The sequence below is a fragment of the Triturus cristatus genome, chromosome 3_1 (genome assembly GCF_964204655.1).
Source record: "Triturus cristatus chromosome 3_1, aTriCri1.1, whole genome shotgun sequence".
In the NCBI taxonomy this organism is placed as follows: domain Eukaryota; kingdom Metazoa; phylum Chordata; class Amphibia; order Caudata; family Salamandridae; genus Triturus; species Triturus cristatus.
In genome coordinates this window covers 646,395,685-646,417,119 of record NC_140583.1, presented here as the reverse complement: position 1 = coordinate 646,417,119, position 21,435 = coordinate 646,395,685, and the positions used below count along the sequence as shown (strand labels likewise).

Genomic DNA, 21,435 nt, shown 5'->3' with positions numbered 1-21,435 from the left:
CCTCGGACACTTCACCTGGGACAACACCTGGTGGCCCTCCACCCTCGAGAGTCCGCCCACCCCGACAGACCACGCACGGAACCTCGGCACCATCCTCGACTCCACCCTCACTATGACCCGCCAGATCAACTCCATCACCTCCCCCAGCTTCAACTGCCTTCGGATCCTCCACAAGACCTTCAAATGGATACCCACAGAATGCAGAAAAATCATCCCCCACGCTCTCATAACCAGCAGACTGAATTACGGCAACACCCTCTACGCCGGACTCAACAGAACTCTTCCCCACAAGCTCCAAACCATCCAGAACGCCGCAGCCAGACTCGTCCTTGGAACCCCACGGCATGAACACATGACCCAACAACTACGAGACCTCCAATGGCTTCCTGTTGAGAAGAGAGTAACCTTCAAACTGCTCACCCACACCTACAAATCTGGACCCAAATACCTCAACGAGAGAGTCTCCTTCCACGTACCCAAGAGAAACCTTCGCTCCGCAGACCTCGCCCTTGCCGAGACCCCCCACATTTAAAGAACCAGAGCAGGCGGAAGAGCTTTCTCCTACGTCATGGCCAAAGCCTGGAACGACCTCCCTGTCAACATCAGACGCTCCCCCACCCTCCACACCTTCAGGAAGAACCTCAAGACCTGTCTCTTCGACTGAACCGGAGCTGCACTCCCCCAGCGCCTTAAGACCCTCACGGGTGAGTAGCGCGCTTTTTAAATCCCTGATTGATTGATTGATTGTATTCCAGTCATTGTTAGAGCTTTCCTACAATTTATAAATATTAATTACAATTATATTATGGAAAATTTTATTTCCACAATATATGATGCTTTAGCCAATCTCTCACAATATTGGTAGGTGAAAATAATGTAAAACATTTAGTAAGCACAACTTCCTAAAAATATAGATGAGGCGCGACAGGGCAGTGGGGTGGCAGTGTAAGTGACAAACAACAGACTAGGAAAAATAAAATAAATCAATAAATAAAACCACTTACCTTGCATCGCCGACTCTGTGATGCGGTGAGCGTAAGGTAAGTGGTTTTATTGTTTAATTTTTTTATTTCCCCTATTCCATCGTTTGACACTTCCACCCCCTCACCCCTGCCCTGCTCCACCCCCGCACTTACCTGCGCAGGCCACAACTGAATCCAAAGTAGGGCACCAAGCAAAGAAAGGGTATGCCTATCCACCTTGCCTCTCCTGACTAAATGGGTAGCAAAAAGGAACTGAGAGTCAGACATCTCCTTGGATTGCGGAACTTACAGAGTAATACAAGAGGACATTTATCTTATCACTTTAAAATGGAAAAAGCAAGCTGAAGAAACTGCTCTTGCACAAGGACAGCTGAGTAGGGGGTCATGAAATGTATGATATCAATGATCAACGACAATCATGGAAACGAATCATGTATCTGTTACATTGTGTTACCATGCCTTCGTGAAATGTACCTGCATATCGTGTACCATAACGATTTGATTTTTGTTGAAAAATTATAAATAAAAACCTAAACAAATTTAATTTAAAAAAAAGAAACTGCTCTTGCATGGTTAAATGAAAATTCAACTAGACACTCAGGGGCATATCAGCAAGGAACGGCGATGAATAACACAAAGCGTGCTTAGCGCTTTGTTATTCATCGCCATCTATCTCTAGAATTTATCGCCCTGGTAGCGCGTTATCAACAACACGTTGCTCCAGGGAGATCAAAATTCCAGAGATAGCGGGGAAATCGCAGTTTTGCAGGGAACATCGCTGGTTTTCCAGCGATGTTCCCTGCAAAAGGGGATAACCTTGCTGATACGACCCTGTGGTCGTAGCAGCATAATCCACCCCCTATGTTAGGGATGGGTAAGTCAGGATTTTAGCAGACGTTAGTTTTTGGAGAAAACAGCGGTTTTCTCCAAAAACTAACATCTGCTAAAATGCTGGGGCAGCCTTGTAAATATTGTGATGTGCACATCAGCGATATTTGCAAGGCTGTACTGCCCATTGACACCCACTTTGCATCTCATTAGAGATGCAAAGGGGGGCGTCGGGAAAAAGGGTGCTAACATGCGATTATGCATGTTAGCACCCTCTTGTAAATAGGGCGATAGTTTTATCTCCGCATTTTTGGCTTTTAAAGCCAAAAAAGCGGAGATAAAGCCCTTGTTAATACGACCCCAAATGACTTAACTGTGACCATGTGGGAAGGAGCTGAAACAAGTGGAGTAGGCGAGAGGGCATCATGCCACCTTCGAGTGTTGTTGCCAATTAGCAAGATTTCAGTATTGTTGTCATTAGGCTGAAGAAAATTATGGGACATCTAATGCTAACTGAAAACGCAAGATTTTAGATTTGCAGCTGAGTTGAGAGCATTACCGGCCAGACATATGATTAACTGTGAGTCTCATGTGAAATGACCATATTACCAGAGGATATAATGACTTAATGAGTAATTATCAAACAGCATGGGGTAAAAAGTAGAACCCTGGGGAACCTCACAGGTCACCTTCTGAGAAGTGGAACAGAACGGAGTGAATTCTATCAACTGAATACAATCTTTTAAGTTGGATGTGAACCATTCCAGAACAGGTGCCTTCATGCATAACTGTGTGAGACACTTCAAAGTGATATCGTGGTCCACTCTATTGAACCCCATAGATAAATTTGGCAAAGGAAAAGCAGCAGAGTCTCCACAAAGGATCTTGGTTCATCCAAAGCAAGTGTGAGAGCAGTCTCAGTGCTTTTGTCTGGGTGTGGCGGAAAGATGATGTATGATGCAGTACGAAACAGCAAATTCAATCAACTGTCATCAATGGAAACATGGGATGTCTGCAGTCATCACGGAATTTGTGTGGAAAGGGTAAGGTTTGTTTGAAAAGCTTGAAAGACCCTTGAAGAGTTCACTTAAAGGAATGCTGAATTTGTGTAGAGGGAGCAGGTTGTTTCAGGAGCATAAACAAAGTGTGATGTGTGGGGGAAGTAGTTTCAGTGACCCAGAGTTATCAATCCTGAGCCCAAAAAATCACCAAAATGCCAGTGGTAGGTGGAATGACATCACACATACTTTGACCTCATTGACATCACATATGACCTATGGCCCTGAATCCATGGAAGTGATGCCACATGAAGTTAATCCTGATGACATCACAATAATTGATCTCACTGAAACAGAGTGTATTACTCAAGGAGAAAATGTATTGATAAATCTCAGGGAGATTTCCAAAAAAGAGATTTATAAAAAACAATTGTGGTCATGCCCACCGGGATTCCTCAGTATGGCCATATGTTGAATATGAACTCTGTTACTGGTTTTCATTGTTAACAAGTTATAATTTATAATCGGTTGTAAAGCATAGAGGTATTCAAACAGATCAGTAAGTGTGACCTAGAGATAGCTTTAGCTGTATTGCCACCTGCACTGAATGAAAAAATCCTGAATAAAAAACACAGATATATACCTACATAAAAAGACTTCGGTCATGTCTCTTCATTCATTAGTCTGTTCCACAGTCATTCACATTTATCGTCCACCCACTGCAGCGTACAGCATGGAGCAGTGGGTCAGCTCACTTCATTTATTAGCTTCAGCCGGCAGAGGGGCAGCATTTTGCTCTTCCATATGCACATCCCCCTAAAAAGAAATGCACTGCATACCAGGGATGGTGGGTCAATAATCTACTTTTCCATCCTCTTTGGATTTCGACTCTATATCAGTTTTATTTTTTAGTCTGTCTTTTATGTTTAAGCTATGTCTTCAGGTTAGAGAAATACACCGCCCACAGTACATTTTCTTAGCCTTAGCACCTATAAGAATTTTGTTTTCCTGTGCCTTGCATTAAAACTAAAAAAGGGCTTCTATATCGATTTTAAATACACTTGCCTGCTACGACGAACCTTTACTGTTCTACTATATTTGGAAGTGATTTTGTTTGGGGGGGATTGCTATTGCAAGCATAAGGCACCATATTCAAGTGGCATAGGCATGTGGCATTGCATTGCATTAATAATGAATAAGCATCTCACTAGACTGCCAGTACCATGCCTATTGGTTTTGCCAACATTGTTTTTCATATATTCACCATATGAAAGCAAGGTAACAAGGAACACAAATGTGCATTTTTCATTGGTAACATTTTATGATTAATTCTAAAGAGTGCTGCACTTCTGAATGCATCTATGTCTAGAGCAATGTCCCAGTGGGAGCTGCATAAAGTAAACAGTGCTCGTCAGTACACAGTTCACCTTCTGTTCCTGACACTGCTACTGTCACCACTGAGGCCTGGGGTCGCAAGAGGCACTGTGAGGGAGCACAAGGGGCAATACAGGGGTCAGTAAATGATGTCCAACGAGCAGTAGATAACCGTGGCACTTAGCCATATTTATAATCTCTTTGGAGCAGTCTGAATCCGTTTTTAGGATGTGCAGCAAACTAAAGCACAATATTTTCAGAAAGTCAGTAATAGGATAATTTCAGTCTGTGTGATCCCTTTCCCCTGATTTGTGGCCGGATTCAGATGCTTTTGGTGGGTCTAGCTCAAACCATTAGCCCACCCTTTCTGACTACTGCCACAGAGTCCATGCCTTACCAAAGTTCACCACATGTGCGGCGGTGTGTACCACTGTGAAGATGAAGACCGCGTAGCCCACCAGCTCATGTAGGACAACATTCTGATCCAGCGGAAGAACTCGGACAACCCAGGTGGTCCGCAACCAAGTCAGGCATCTCCGGAGCATCAACACCTTCACAAAAAGAAGATATTGAAATATCAATATTATAACTTGTGCTATGTACCATTAAATACTACTGGACGTCTGTGTAGTCTCCTTACAAGAATTACTATTGCCCAATACAAAGTCTATGTTGGCGCTGACCTCAGTGGAACCACATATGGCAGCAAGAACATTTACTGGCTGAGCTGTCCTCCTGGCATTGATCCTGGCTCAGTATAAGTGTAGATGTATACTAAATAAACTTTCAGCTCTACCCTGCCAGTCTTTACTCTAACATGCATTAAGCAGATGCCAGGGAGGAAGTGCCATAATGTAGACAGCATGTCAACTAGTGACAATGCACCTGCTGCACTAAATGATAGCAACACCTCTCATTCTTTGTGTAAATCTTGCACTGCTGTCGTAAGTGATGTGTAACAAGTAGTAAAGGTCGTAATCAGCCGATAATGGGTAAAGTAAATAATACTTTAACATAAGCAACTAATCCATCAAATTCCAGTGGCAACTGGACCAACTGACATTCCAATTACATTCCCACATTCCATATTACATGATGTCCTATCGTTCTAAGTTTAAGGAAAGTGTGCATTGTTGTTGTCTGTGCACATCTTCCCGGAAGCTTGCATTATCTTTAAAATAAATTGTCAAAAAAATCACGGCCTAACTCATTTATTAGCTCTTGCCAAGCAACACATGCGCTGTCTCTTCAAAACCTTATGTTTTCTTTCAGTGGGTTAAGAGACAGCCATTGCTTACCATTGGTTGGCTTCATTGTCACGCTAATTTGCTTTTCTAATTGGCCAGCTGCCATAGGCTTCCTTCCTCCTCATGTGGTTGTCCCTCCACAGGACCAGGGATGCATTACTTGTGTCCTTCCACTGCTCATCTTTGTATGCAATAATATTTTCTTTGAGTTTAAGCACAATATTCTCTGCTCATGTAAACCACTATCAACTGCATCAGCATCTTTGCTTCTCTGGGATTGGCACATGGTTTCCTTCCTAGTATGATTCTTCAGGATTGCACTCACATAGGGATCGGCGACCGGGAGCATCTCTATTTGGTGGCCATCTTGGCCGTGTTCAAAGCTCTGCCCGAAACATGCGTCTAAGAAAACTATCTCTATATATGTTTTCTTTAGTTTTGTAGACCTGCAAACACTAAGTCCCCTTATTACAAGTTCAGCGGTCCAAAGGAGTGCCAAACCCGTGGTGGCGGCCCGCAGACCGCCAAACTGACGGACCGCCTGCCGCATTAGGACTGTGGCGGTTGGGCCACCACGGGACTGCTGCTGCTGTCAGGGATCCATGATGCGGTCTGAGACCCCTAATATGCTGGAGGTGCCCAGCATATTAGGAGTTTCCTCACTGCCACACTTTTCATGGCGGTGCGACAGCCATGAAAAGTGTGGCATGAGGAAACAAAGGGGTCCTACAGGGCACCCTGTTGCCTCTGCGCCATGGGGTGCATGCAGGAGGGCACATGCGTGCATGCATGCACCTCCAGTCCCTGCAGGGCATGGACTTGGGAGTCCATGCCCTGCAGGAACTGCCTTTGATGCTCAAAAACACACAAAAAACCTTGTACTCTGGCGGGCGGTCTTTAATGGCTTTGGCGGTCTCGAATCGGGGTGGCAGCATGGCGGCCCTGCTCCTAGACTGCCAAAGTCATAATAGGGCCTAAAACCGAAACAATGACTGCAAGCAATTTCAAAACAAAATTATGTGGCAAGGAGCTCCTCATCTTGGTGACATTTCTGCATGCCACAAGAAGATTACCAAACTAACACACTGATCCTCTAGTTTGGCTGAAGAGAATATCTCCTGGAAATTGTCATTTACAAGTGTTTTCAGGAAATGTTTCTAAATATTACATTTTTCTTCTTTCTCTGTCACAAAGACACATGTCAGAATAGAAGGTGCCGACACACACGTAATACACTTTGTCCTCTGAATATGGGGGAAAGCTGGTCTATAAGGGACATTTTTTATTTACCACCTTCAATTGGCAACTAAGTAAATTAAAATATTTGGTACCGTCCGCCTGTATAACCGACCACAAAAATACCCCTACAAATCATTACAAAAGTGCATAGTCACCCTATTGATCGCACAGCTCCACAAAACCGAAATAGACTCTGGTCTATGAAGGAAATATTCCGAAAGCAGTATCCAAGACTACAGATAGCTGCTGTCATACCACACTGCTGGCAAATTAAATGCTTTATAAGTGATAATTAACAATAACAATAAACATAACAAAATATCTCGGTTTTTTGCATCATATGTTTACAAATATGTATGTGTGTGTGTGGTTGTCTGTGTGTCTACAAGTTCATATTTTCATGTGATAAAAATGTTCAGAACACCTTGGATAATCTATCTTTATTCATATTTACACCTTTCGATGGCAGTATCCTTGCATACCAATACAGCCTTATCATATGATATATACTTGATAATGATGTTTATCAACCCACTCTCAAAATCTCTATGTTGAAAACACACATCTACTTCTGATACATTTCAAATGTAAATATAGATATGGACCCCTCCATCCTCACCAAAATATCCATTAATTAGTCACAACATTTAAATGCTCCTGAGCCATCATGAAAAACTGGATATATGTAAAGTATATTTAATGTCAAATATAATAATGAAAAGTTGTAATCTTTTTATTTTTATTTCAATGCATTGATTCCAGGAAAATCTAGTATAAAAAGGTATTTCACCACTACCTACAATCTTTTTTTTTTTTAAAGTTATATTGAAACAACAAAAGATCTGCGTAGACAATGTTAACATCATGTTGTCATGCACATACAGTCATTCGGTATACGGTTTCACAATCTTCATCAACACTCTTTCCCAACCCTTCCGCACTTCAGAGAGAAGCTGAAGATGCAGCTCTTGATAGAACATTGCATCTCTACATAATAGGAATCACTGCTCCACAAATACTCCAACATGTTCAGCACTCTGATGCTCTCTAGCCATTTCCGAATCTACAAATATTGGCACATACATATTCATCCATATCCCAATTATGTCCCAGAAAGCAGTTCATTATCTAGCAAAAGATTCATATAGTCAACATAATGGTAACACATTCATCAAAATCAGAGAGTAGAAAGGAACAGTGTGGAAAAATTGGATAGAAGAGAGGAAAGAGGGGATGAGAGAAGCAAATGGAAATGTTCACAAACAATTTTAGATCAGGTTCAAAAACCTTATATACTTGATCACACCCTAACATCATGGGTCAATCAATCAATCAAGACATTTATAGAGCGCGCTACTCACCCGTGAGGGTCTCAAGGCGCTGAGGGAGGGGGGGGGGGGTGCTGCTATTGCTCGAAAAGCCAGGTCTTGAGGTGTTTCCTGAAGGTGAGATGGTCCTGGGTCATTCGTAGGTGTGCGGGGAGGGAGTTCCATGTTTTGGCTGCCAGGTAGGAGAACGATCTTCCTCCGGTGGTGGTTCTGCGAATCCGTGGGACGGTTGCGAGGGTGAGGCTGGCGGAGCGGAGCTGGCGGGTGGGGGTGTAGAACGAGAGGCGGTTGTTGAGGTATTCGGGGCCCATGTTGTGGAGCACTTTGTGTGCGTGGGTGAGGAGACTGAACGTGATCCTCTTGTTGACGGGGAGCCTGTGCAGGTTTCTCAGGTGGGCGGATAAGTGGCTGTGGCGAGGGATGTCGAGGATGAGTCTTGCGGAGGCGTTCTGTATGCGTTGTAATCGTTTCTGAAGTTTAGCGGTGGTTCCTGCGTAAAGGGTGTTTCCGTAGTCCAGTCGGCTGGTGACGAGGGCCTGGGTGACGGTCTTTCTGGTTTCGGTGGGGATCCATCTGAAGATTTTTCGGAGCATGCGCAGGATGTTGAAGCAAAAGGACAAGACGGCGTTGACTTGCTTGGTCATCGAGAGGGAAGAGTCCAGGATGAAACACAGGTTGCGTGCGTGGTCCGATGGTGTCGGCGCGGATCCTAGTGATGTGGGCCACCAGAAGTCATCCCAGGCGGATGGGGATTGTCCCAGGATGAGGACCTCCGTCTTGTCAGAGTTCAGCTTCAGGCGACTGAGCTTCATCCATTCTACGACGTCTTTCATTCCTTCCTGGAGGTTGGTTTTGGCGGTGGCTGGGTCGTTGGTGAGGGAGAATATGAGCTGGGTGTCGTCGGCGTAGGAGACGATGTTGATGTTGTGTTTACGTGCGATGGTGGTGAGGGGGCTCATGTAGATATTGAAGAGGGTCGGGCTGAGCGAGGAGCCTTGGGGTACGCCGCAGATGATCTCGGTGGCCGCTGATCGGAAGGGAGGGAGGCGGACTCTCTGGGTTCTGTCAGAGAGGATCGAGGTGATCCAGTCCAGGGCCTTTCCTTGGATCCCCGTGTTGAAGAGGCGGGTTGTCAGGGTGCGATGGCAGACGGTATCAAAAGCGGCTGAGAGGTCTAGGAGGATGAGGGCGGTTGTTTCTCCGTTGTCCATCAGGGTCCTGATGTCGTCGGTGACTGCGATCTCGGTGCTGTGGTTGGCTTGGAATCCGGACTGGGTCGGGTCGAGCGAGTTGTTTGCCTCGAGGAAAGCAGTCAGCTGTTTATTGACGGTCTTCTCGATGACTTTGGCCGGGAAGGGAAGAAGAGAGATGGGGCGGAAGTTCTTGAGGTCTTTGGGGTCCGCTGTGGGTTTCTTCAGAAGGGCGTTGATTTCTGCGTGCTTCCAGTTCTCGGGGAAGGTGGCTGACGCGAACGAGATGTTTATGACGTTCCGGAGATAGGGTGCGATGATGGTGTCGGCTTTGTTGAAGATGTGGTGGGGGCATGGGTCAGAGGGGGAGCCGGAGTGGATGGAGTTCATGATGTCTTCAGTGCTGATAGGGGTCCAGGCGCTGAGGGTGGTGGTGGGGGTCGCTGGTTCGGTGACTGGAGGCGGAGTCTGGGGTCCGAAGCTGTTGTGTATATCTGCGATCTTTCGGTGGAAGAACGTGGCGAGGGAGTTGCAGAGTTCTTGTGACGGTGTGATGTCGTTGTTGCTGGCGTTGGGGTTGGAGAGCTGTTTGACGATGTTGAAGAGTTCCTTGCTGTTGTGGGTGTTGTTGTCTAGTCGCTCTTTGAATGATGTCCTTTTGGTGGTGCGGATCAGCTGGTGGTGTTCGCGGGTGGTGTTCTTGAGGGCTGTCATGTTTTCTGTAGTTCGTTTGTGTCGGCAGGTTTTTTCGAGGGATCGGCAGGATTTCTTTGAGTCTTTGAGGGCGTCTGTGAACCACGGGGTTTTCCTGTTGCCGGTCTTGCCTGGGTGGTTCTTCAGTGGGGCGAGGTCATCAGCGCAGTTGGTGATCCACTGTGTGAGATTGTGGGCTGCGTCGTTGGTGTCGGCGGTGTCGGTTGGCGGGTTCTTGCTTAGTGATGAGAGTTCATTATCTAGCAAAAGATTCATATAGTCAACATAATGGTAACACATTCATCAAAATCAGAGAGTAGAAAGGAACAGTGTGGAAAAATTGAATAGAAGAGAGGAAAGAGGGGATGAGAGAAGCAAATGGAAATGTTCACAAACAATTTTAGATCAGGTTCAAAAACCTTATATACTTGATCGCACCCTAACATCATGGGTCAAATACACATATTAGATATGGTTGATTGGTACTTAATAAATACCTACAAAATTTATCTGAACCTTTAAACCCTGGATCAACAGGAGATCCTATACACCCTGGTGGTGAACAGCCATTACAACGCGGCTGTTTCACCGCAAGTCATTACATCACATGCGTGACAACGCATGCGATGTAACAACGCTAACCATTACTACGCATACCATTACATCGCATGCGCTTTTACAACGCATGTGATGTAATGGTTATCTACATCGTTGTGAGGCAACTGAGGCTCTTCCGTTTCCTCACAACGATGTGCACTGTCCCTCAGATGACGCTGGAACCAGGAGAGAGGAACACGAGGAGAGAGAGGTAAGGGGGAATGGTGTTAGGGGATGTGTCGTGCTGTGTGTAGTGTTTCCGTTGTAGGGACCGGACTGGGGGGCGAGGGAGGGTCATGCTGGAGGTAGTGTTTTAGGGTTTAGGGTAGTGTTGTGGTGTTAATGTAGTGTAGGGTAGTGTTTTAGGGTTTAGGGTAGTGTCAGGGGGTCGTGCAGGGTAGTGTTTCAGTGTAGGGACCGGACTGGGGGGCGGGGTAGGGTCGTGCTGGGGGTAGTGTTTTAGGGTTTAGGGTAGTGTCAGGGGGTCGTGCAGGGTAGTGTTTCAGTGTAGGGACCGGACTGGGGGGCGGGGAAGGTTCGTGCTGGGGGTAGTGTTTTAGGTAGTGTTGTGGTGTTTGTGTAGCATAGGGTAGTGTTTTAGGGTTTAGGGTAGTGTCGGGGGTCGTGCAGGGCAGTGTTTGAGTGTAGTGTCCGGACTGGGGGTCGGGGGAGGGACATGCTGAGGGGAAGTGTTTTAGGGTTTAGGATAGTGTTGTGGTGTTTGTGTAGTGTAGGGTAGTGTTTTAGGGTTTAGAGTAGTGTTGGGTGTTATGCTAGGTAGTGTTTGGACTGGGGGTCAGGGGAGTGTCTTGCAGGGATACTAAATTAGGGTTTAGGGAAGGGCAGTGTAGTGTCACTCACCTTTCATACTTTTACCATGAGAATACCTTTACCACGCATGCCTGTGCGTTGTAATGGCATGCATGGTAAAGGAATATGCGTGGTAAAAGTATGCGATGTAATGATATGTCGTTGTAATGCCAATGCGTAGTAATACCCGCATTGTAATGGCACGCGTTGTATTACTATGCGTTGTCATGAGTCATATTCCACCCTGGTTCAACCCTGTTGATCCTTACATGGGATCTATGATTGAACCACATTATCATGGTTATTTTCTCAGTTAAATGCCAGGACATACAGGAGGAGGAATCTAAAGAGGAAAACAGTTCACAAACCAATTATTCACAAACAAAAGCAGTCACCTTTAAGTCACTCCCATGTAACCTTTAGATAATTGCTGTGGTGCTCTATGGATTTTTCATCAAGTACATATGGACACATTTTGAGTAGGTTAATGTGTGTGGGACACTGGCGGGAGAACGAGGTGAAACATCTCTGTTTAGCTATGTGAATCTTTATACATGACAATATCAGGAGGTCAATGAATGATGATGGCTAAATAGGTTTTACTTACCAACCAGATCTCATCAAAGATAAAATCCGTAATCGCTGTTGTGCGGCTGGTGATGATGTAAGACGAGGTAAGGGCTAAAGCTTTTCACTTTTCACTAGATGGTTCTTTGAAAGCTGGGCACGTGTGAAATCAAACCTGTCTAAATATCTGTCTGATCTCGAGCGTAAAGCAGCGTGGAAATAATAGTACATTGTTGATGTGGTACTGCAAAAACCACGTCATAAAAAGAAAAGCAACAACTGCAGAGCTGTATCTGGGTGGAGAGTTTTATTTGATTTTTTATTTCCATTAACTACTGAAAGATTAATCGCAGGCTGTTAATGTCAGAGTAAATCAATTTGGCATTCTATGGCAGGACCAGAGGCTTCAGATTAGGATTTTCTTTCTCCGTTTACTTTGCTCCAGCAGCTTTACCAAAGATATGTAAACAACAAGAAAACTACATTTCCCATGATGCAATGGGACAACGTGAGAGAAAAAAGTCCAACAGTCATGAACCAATCCTGCGCCAGGAGCACCAACAACTTCCTTTGTGGAACGCTCTGTACTCCTCTTTCTTCGCTGCTCCAGCAGCATTCAGATAAGTGTTTTCTCCCTCTCTTCTTTTTGCGATGTAAACGGGCATTTTCCAGGGTTATTGTGTGGTTTTACTGGTGCGCGCGCTATGTAATGCGCACAGTTTTGTTCTTCCCTTACAGGTTTCATGGCCGCAGGAGTGTCTCTCGCTCCTTCGCGGGCGCGTCTGTGCTCAGAGGCTCTTAGCACGGTGCAGCCCTCCCGCCGCTAGGGGTCCGCTTGCCCGTCACTTTTCACACGCTTGAAGCGCATTTCCCCCGCGTAGCTGGCAAGTCATTTTCCTCAGTTACGGTCAGAAGAGCAGACTTGCTCGGCTGCGCCTATCGCATCAAGCTGGGGAAGTTAGTGCTTTAGGTGATATAGCGCCGCTAGCGCTTGGGCAATATTTGCAGAGAGCCCCTGCCTTGAGCAAAAACACCTGTGAAGCGGGTAAGATTTAATCGATATTAAGGGACCGGCCCAGGCAGTTTACACCCTCAATTCCAGTGGGGAACAGTGGTCCCAGGGTTCAATTCCCTTGTAGTGCTTTGGCATTCTTTCATTGAAGGGTTTTATTCCCTACCATCACCCCTATTGTTTTTCTATACTTGTGTATAGCTTTAGCTATGGAAGATTATGAGAAATATTACGAGGCGGAAGAGGAGGAAATCACCTATTTGCCCATAGATGATCACTTCTGTCAGGTGATGGATTCCTCTATCCTGAAGGCGGTGTCTCAAGTGGTTGCGCCACTGGAGAAGAAATTTGAACAACTTCAGGCTCAGTGCCAACAACCCCATCCCTGCGAGGGAAGATTCGACATAGTCTAACAAGCCCCTACCACCAGGTGGGTCCTCCACTAACGCCTTAGATTCCAAAAGGAGCACCCTGGAGAGGTTGGCGTAGATTCGGATGCTTTTGCGTGCCTGAAAAAGGCGTTCATGGATGCCCAATCCCCCTCAGCGCCCTTCCAGCCGGCAGAGGATCTGGCGGTTGCTTCGCCTGTGGGCGGCCCAGATGAGTCCCCCCAGACCTCTGATGGGGATGGCGAATCGAGTATGCCTTGGCGCCCAGCAAAAGGAGATCAGTTACCCCTTGCTGAGGTAGATAGCGACATGCTTAATCCTGAGGACCTCCTCTACCCGAGGTTTGCCGTGTGGCTTCTAGCCTCTAAGGTTGCTGCCTATATGACCGCCCGGTTGCGTAAACCATTAGATCAAGAGGTTAGAAGCTGCCTGAGGGCGGAATGTCTGAGACCGGCCCTGGATGGCAAAGTGGCGGTGGCGGTGGACCCTAAGATGGCCACTTTCCTGGCTAAATTCATTTGTGACCCCAAGAAAGGCCTTGATCACTTGTGGAGAGCATACCAAGATAAGCTCTTGGACACGGCGGGCCCCTTGGCAAAGATCCTAGACATGGGTGAGGACACCAAGGCCTCTGGTGCTCTCATCTCCCCAGATGTACTATCTAGCTGGGCCCAGAGGGCGATCATTTTTCTGGGGAATGCCAATACGGCAATTTCTACAGAGCGGCGTAGGTCCCTACTCATTAAGATAGACCCTAAGCTTGGGAAATTGGCCACTTCAGTGGCTGGCCCAGTGGCGGAGGGCAATCTCTTTGGAGATCCATTCATGAAAGAGTTGGGCAAGTTCGTAAATACTTTTAAATCTCTGGATAAGGCCCAATCATCTATTAAGCGAATCTTCATCCCACGTGTTTTTGGCGCAGCTGGTCGTGGCAGGGGGCGCTCGACCGACCGTCCTTACACCCGTGCCTCCTTCAAATCATCTGAACCGTGTAGAGGACAGTGGCAAGATCCAGAAAAGTTTGGTAACTTCTACCCTACCAGGTCCTACCCACGCTGCAGAGGTGGCAGAGGCAGAGGAAATGGTTCCTACAACAACCAACAAGGTGAGACTTCAGTACTCAGGGGAGATCAGGATCGGGGCAGACTGCAATAATTTCTTCACAATTGGTCTTCTCTCACCTCAGATGCCTGGGTCTAACAGTGGCAGGCATCCAAATAGAGTTCTTCGAGCTGCTGGCCCAACCGATTCGACCGCAGCCCTTGTATTTTTCAAAAGACCAGACGGATTTGATAGACAAGGAGGTCTCGGAGCTATTGCTCAAGGGAGCGATTTTTCCCACAACCTTGCACCCTCTGGGTTTTCTCAGCAACATTTTTCTCGTGGAGAAACGGGATGTGGGTTACCGCCCAGTTATCAACCCCAAAGAGTTCAAAGAGTGGCTCGTCTACCGCCACTTCAAAATGGAGGGGATTCACCTCCTTCCGGATCTCCTACAACCGCAAGATTGGATGGTGCGTCTGGACTTGAAAGACGCGTACCTCACGATTCCAATATTTCCCCCTCACAGGCGTTTTCTGTACTTCCAATGGAATTCATAGGTTTTCGAATTCACGTCCCTTCCTTTCGGTCTGTCTTCCGCTCGTTGGTGCTTCACCAAGGTAATGAAGCCAGTGGTGGAGCGCCTCCGATCGGAGGGCGTACGGCTGATAATTTATTTGGATGATATACTCCTTCTGTGTCAGTGTCCCCATCGTTTGCTCATCCAGTTACAGCAGGCGATAATGCTTCTGGAGCCCCTGGGGTTTGTGATCAACGAGTCCAAGTCCGACTTTGTTCCCTCTCAGAAGATGCAGTTCTTGGGTTTCATGATAGACTCAGTCACAGCCACTTTATCCCTTCCGTCTCGCAAACTTTCCAAGATTCAACACAAATTGAGACTAACACTGGCGAAGCCCACAATATCCTTACGACACCTAGCCAGAGTGGTGGGGCTTCTATCATTATCGATACAGGCCATCTTCCCGGGCCCCCTTCACTACAGGGCCCTTCAACGCCTAAAGACATTTCATTTGCGCAAGGGACTCACCTGCTCACAGTTTGTGCCCCTCTCAAAGGAAGCCAAAACCGAACTTCAGTGGTGGATCTCCCACATGGAGGCCTGGAACAGCCGGGCCATCTCCGGATCTCAACCCGACCTGGTGATTGAATCAGACGCCAGCTGCTCTGGTTGGGACGCCCACTGCGGGGAAGTCTCTACCGACGGAAAATGGTCCTCCTCCGAGCAAGATCTTCACATCAATTGCCAGGAATTAATGGCAGGTTCTTTCACGGTGAACTGTTGGACCAAGGACAAGGTTCAATGCTGCGTCTTGCTCAAGATGGACAATGTGGCAGCAATATGCTACATCAACCATCTAGGGGGCACACGGTCCAGAGCGCTGTCGGACCTTGCTCGGGATCTCTGGGAATACTGCCTGTCCAACCAGATATCTCTGTCGGCGGAACATCTCCCAGGTTCATCCAACCTGGTGGCGGATTGGTGCTCCCGCCATTGGAAAGACACCAGTCTATCGAAACTTCATTCTTTAGTCTTCCTGGAACTCCAGGCTTGTTGGGGCCCTTTTTCGATAGAGCTCTTTGCCTCCAGACTGGATGCCCAGTTGGTGAGGTACTACAGTTGGCGTCCAGATCCAGAGGCTCTGGTAGTGGATGCCTTCCTTCAGGATTGGAGCAAAGAGCAGGGGTACGCTTTTCCCCCCTTCGCGATGATAATGCGATTGACAACCCAGGTGAGGAGACAGCAGGCGGATCTGGTGGTGATCACCCTGATTTGGAGATCGCAACCCTTGTTTCCGGTTCTGATGGAACTTTCCTGGGATTTTCCAATCCGTCTACCCCTAGGTCCTGCTCTCCTCAGAGATCCTCAGGAGAATCCCCATCCTCTACTTGCCACAGGCGGGCTTCACCTGATGGCTTGGCAGGTTTCCGGCAACGCTGGCAGGTGCCAGGCCTTTCGGCAGACGCTGCCTCGCTTCTTGCCAAATCCTGGGCAGAGAGCACCAATAAGCGTTATCGCTCTGCTTGGTCTCGTTGGGGGAGTTGGTGCCTTCGACATCAGGTGGATCCAAAGGGGGCACCCGTTGTCTACGTCCTTAATTTCTAAGCATCCTTGGCAAAGGAAGGTTTAGCCTATCGGTCAATTAACACCTTTCATTCGGCAATCTTGGCAGGCCACAACCCAGTGGGTGGCAATCCTCTTGGTGAACACCCTTTGGTGTGCAAGCTTTTGAGGGGTATATGATTATTGGTATCCCCTGAACCTTGTTACTCGGTCCTATGGGATGTTAATAAGGTTCTCGACTTGCTCAAATCTTGGCCGTCTAATAAGTATTTATCCAGAAAGCAATTGTCGGCAAAACTTGTAACTCTTTTTGCCTGATAACGTGCCGCAGGGTTTCGGATGTTCGAGCCCTGGATCTTACGCCCAGAGTCTTTACTCTGTTAGAGTCGCTTTTCATATTTCTAGACGAACCAAGACTAATTCAAGGTTAGTGTCCTATCCTGCCTTTCCTGATGTCCCGAAGCTATGTGTGGTCAGAGCACTTAAGGCCTACGAGGTGGCTACAATTGACATACGTCCACTGGGCGTCAACCAACTGTTTATAGCCCTCACTAAACCACACGGGCGGTCTCATCCCCCACGATTGCGAGATAGGTTTGTTGGGCTATGCAGGAGGCAGGCATAGATACTTCGCGCTTTGGAGCTCACTCTGTGCATGGTGCGATGGCATCTAAGGCTTTTTCCCTAGGGGCGTGGCTGGAGGACATCCTGAATGCCACAGATTGGACCTCTGACTTCAAAAGGTTTTACTTTAAACCTGTGGTTTCCCTGGCCTCTTTGGTGGTGGATAAGCTTTAAACTAGCCTAATCTGAAGCCTCCGGTCCTGCCATAGAATACAAAATTTCCTAGCTATCGTAAAGGAAAGTTTAGATTCTATTAAGGATGCGGAGGCGAGTATTAGCCCACCCTTGCAGCAATACCCTACCAGAACACCTCTGTATCTGTGGTGAGTAAAGTGTTTACATTTTAAATGATCCTATATATCGTTGGATGGGCGTTTGATCTTTCTGGACTATGATTGCCAATGTTTTTCTTTTGAGATTGTACATAGGGGTTACATTTCTCAAATTTACAACTATCCTTCTTTAATTTAGGATCGGACGCTGCCAAACAAGATTAAACGGGAAAAGGCTGAATGTGGTCGCGGAAGAAAGAGGAGTACAGAGCGTCCCACGAAGGAAGTTGTTGGTGCTCCTGGCGCAGGATTGGTTCATGGCTGTTGGACTTTTTTCTCTCAAATTGTCCCCTTGCATCATGGGAAATGTAGTTTTCTTGTTGTTTACATATCTTTGGTAAAGCTGCTGGAGCAAAATAAACGGAGAAAGAAAAGCCTAATCCTCGCCTCCGGGTCCTTAATAGAATCGAAACTTTCTTTTACGATAGCTAGGAAATGTTGTATTGTTTTTATTAGTATGAGACAATTAATTTCGATGTAATCTTTTAAAAACCTCTTACATTGCTTATCCCTTACCCCAGCCTCTCTTACCTATCGTTTTTCTTTGCCATTATTTCATTAGCTCTCTGGTCTCCGTTCTATGCACTTTGTGCGTCAGTGCTTGTGTCACTGGTAACAATAAGTCTCACAGCGTGCCCGGCATCTGTGAATCTGTAAGGGTGTCGTTAGCAGCAGCCTAGAAACGCTCGTCTGTGCCACGCATTTTCAGTCAGTTATGCGCTGATGCAAACATGTGCTACTGGATCACGCTTAGCGTCAGAAACTACTGACGTGGGATGTTTTTAATAGCATTTCGCTGTCTGAACACATGGTGGCAGCAGTTCACAAGAGCTAATTGTGTTACATACTGATAGCTATTCAAGAAGGCTTCATACAGCACAAAGTGAACATATTAGCAAGCCTGGTGCAGGAAATTATTTTTGGTTAACCAAAGAGAAGCTATCATCCTGAGTCAATGAAAGAAAAAAAGAGAAAATGTGGCAGCGAAGGAACATATGTGCATATGCTACAGGCTGTTGGCTAAATGTTTTATCGTTCGTCTACTATAATGAGTACAGCCATATGGCCGCTAATTAGGTAATGCATTAATCATTAACAGCTGTTGGTTGCCCACAGAGCACTTATGGGTGCAGGTGAAGGCAAGGGTGTACATGATATGCACCGCACCTTTCACTTGGGAACCGGTATTGAGTACATCAGGAAACCTTGAAATGTCGTTTTACATTAAGCCAGCACCAACAAGGTGATCGGTGGCAGCCTGGCACACCTGATTGTGTTTACTCTGAAAGCCTGCTGCTACTTACATCTACAGTGATTTATTTAGAGGAAGTCATATGGGTGGCACATGGCTTGACCTTCCACCTCCGACAGTGGATTACCCAGTTTGAGGGATTCTATTGAATTTGTCTAAAAATGCAGAATGCCGCGCCTCATGCCAGGAAACAGCCAATATGGTGGAGTGGTATTTTTAAACTATGCCAGAATCTGTGGAACACATTTGGGGCAGAAAGGAAGTGGTATTTATTGCTACATTTCTTGGGGGCCAAAGGACAGGAAATCTCGGACAATTTATAAAAGTTTACACAGGAAGAAGAGGCCTCTATGAATTTGAAAGTTCGACACAAAAAGCTTGACTTGAGTTTTTTGACATGTACTAAAATGGAAAGATACTAACTTGGCAAGAGAGTCAAGGGGGGAAATGAGAGAGTAGAGGAGTGTCTGATAGCCCTAAGAAAATGAACGGACGCTGTATATTTGGCCAGTTAGCTTATTAGGGCTCAATCTGTGCTTAATTGTAATTATGAAAAGATAATGGAAGAGTTATGGCCAGAGGACGAGTCATCTTTTAGTCAGGTGATCATGATTGCCAAGTGGGTAGAACACATACCTAAGTGGGTGGAAACAAGCTAGATGGCGTGACAGAGGAGAGTGTGCCTGCAAACATCAATGTCACAGGAAGAGAGGCAAGGAAAAATACAGATAATGCCAATGTGTCTGGCAGCAAGTTTGCGAAACGACTCTTCAGATTTCACATGGTTGGGCAGATGACAAATTATAAATCCTGTCTGACAAGCAGAGCTGTGTGCAATAGGTGTGGAAGAGGGGCTACTTCTTGAAATGCTGGTAACCTGCTTTGGAGGTTGTCCAGAAGAGGTCAGTGAAAGAGGTGTGTGATGAGTTTGTATTTCAGTTGATGAGCAGGGATAATGGTCATCCCTCTGATGCAATTGATCTAGAAGGAAAGGTATTATGTATGATGATGCTCGCGGACTGCCACTATCCTACAAGTTACTTTATGTACTTCAAGGGGAAAGTTCAGTTGAACAGTATCGGTATTGAGCCACATGGGTATGGTAGGCAATCTATCAAAAGGCTAGGGATTTTCCTGACGTTAGTTGAGTACCATGGGAAGATCATAGTGTGCATGATGTGTGTGCCCGTCAAATTGGACTTAATCATTGGATGGCACTCCAAAAGAAGCTGGGGAAATTTTTGGATCCCAATGACACTCCACAGTTGTGTGGGTGAAAGAAGGAAATTGTCCTGACTTTGAAAATCTGTTCCACAAAGAATTTAGTCTTAAAATTTACATTCACAAAATAAAGTTGAAGGTCGATGCCAAGCAGGTGTCTAGCAAGGTCAGATGGCTACTTAAAGGGGTTCATGAGGCGGTGAAGAAAAAACATGTGAGACTGTGTGAGGAAGTGGTCATTGGTAATGACGGATTCTCTGCAATGGCGGAGGAGTGTCACCCCAATGCATGGCTCACTGCCATCAAATGTAAAATAAAAAGATGTTCTTGCATCATTTTATTTTGCATTTACCATCTCTTAGCCAGAGTGGTAGGGAGGAGTGGGGCTGAGGCATGGGAGGGGGATGCAGGAATGCTGCGTGCACTACACTCCCTTAGTGCTCATGTGTGTTTGGCCAGCACTCTCAGGCTGACCAAAACACACATGTGCATGTAGGTTTCTCCAGCCCTGCTGCATTGAGCAGCCAGGCTGGGGAAACCCCCACAGACTCCCTGGCCTGAATGGAGCATCTTTCTAGCCCGCTCAGGCCACTTCCCGCACTGCTCTACAGCACGGGGATTGGTGGTAGTCTGTACCAGGGGCTGCTTGGACCCAGGAAGAGAAGAGGCAGAGCGGCACTGGAGGCGGGCGGCAGCTCCAGGTACATTAAAAAAAATCTATTATTTGTAAAATTCTAACATCCCCCTGGTGTTCCCCCACCCGCCTCCACCACCATTGGGCCTGTTAATGCCTCTGAATGATTGGTGCTGATTGTCATTGCCATGAAGGTGTCAAGTGAAATAAGGCTGTGTGTCGACCAGTGTGCGCTCAATAAAAGAGGTGGTGGGGGAATAGAAATACTGAGTTGCGATGTATGTTAGCAGGGCGGAAGGTACTTAATGACTCTGAATTTGACCTCTGCATATCATCAGATTAGTCTTTCTGATGCAAGCCAAAACATAACATGTTTTATCACACACTTGGGACTACAAGCTTGTTTGCATGCTGTTTGTACTAGTGTCATTGGCATTGCTTTTCACGAAGGCTATGATGACAGAGTTAGGGGTAAAGTAATCCCAAGCTGACTTTTTGATTTTTAGTATTTTATCTATAAAGCACAGACCAAGGTTACGGAGGTACTCAAGCAGTTTCAGGGACATTGCTTGATGTTGAGGGTTAAAAAATGTTCCTTTGGAAAGGAAGACATTTGCTATTTGGCACATTGTGCATCTTTCTATGGTGTAAAATTCAAGACTGAACTGGTAGAAGCATTAAACAAGCATTTGCAATGCAATAGGTCTCGCAGTTACGAGAGTTTCAGCTATTGGCATTGTAAATAAGAATGCCTTTTATTTATGTTTGTAAAACGAAAACAAAAATAAAAGGCATTATTATTTGCAATGTCAATAGCTCAAACTCGCGTAAATGCGAGACCAATTGCATGGCTGGCAGAGTTAACCCTTTGGTGGACAGGCTTCCTGAGAGCCGGGAGGAGCCGAGCCCACTGGCTGGAGGCAGACACGCAGAGAGGGGGCGCGGGGGCGCTGTGTGTAGCGCTCTGCACCCTCCTCTCCTACCGGGCATTCC

The 21,435-nt window shown here is 46.3% G+C and overlaps 1 protein-coding gene across 1 annotated transcript in view; it reads right to left on the bottom strand.

Annotated features, from left to right (window-relative positions):
* Window positions 1–21,435, bottom strand: part of NOX5 (NADPH oxidase 5) — a 195,922-nt gene that overhangs the window by 142,370 nt on the left and 32,117 nt on the right. The window contains exon 5 of the mRNA XM_085646368.1: window positions 4,581–4,734. Within this exon, the coding sequence (XP_085502494.1) occupies window positions 4,581–4,734 (154 nt within the window). The remainder of the gene's footprint in view (window positions 1–4,580; window positions 4,735–21,435) is intronic.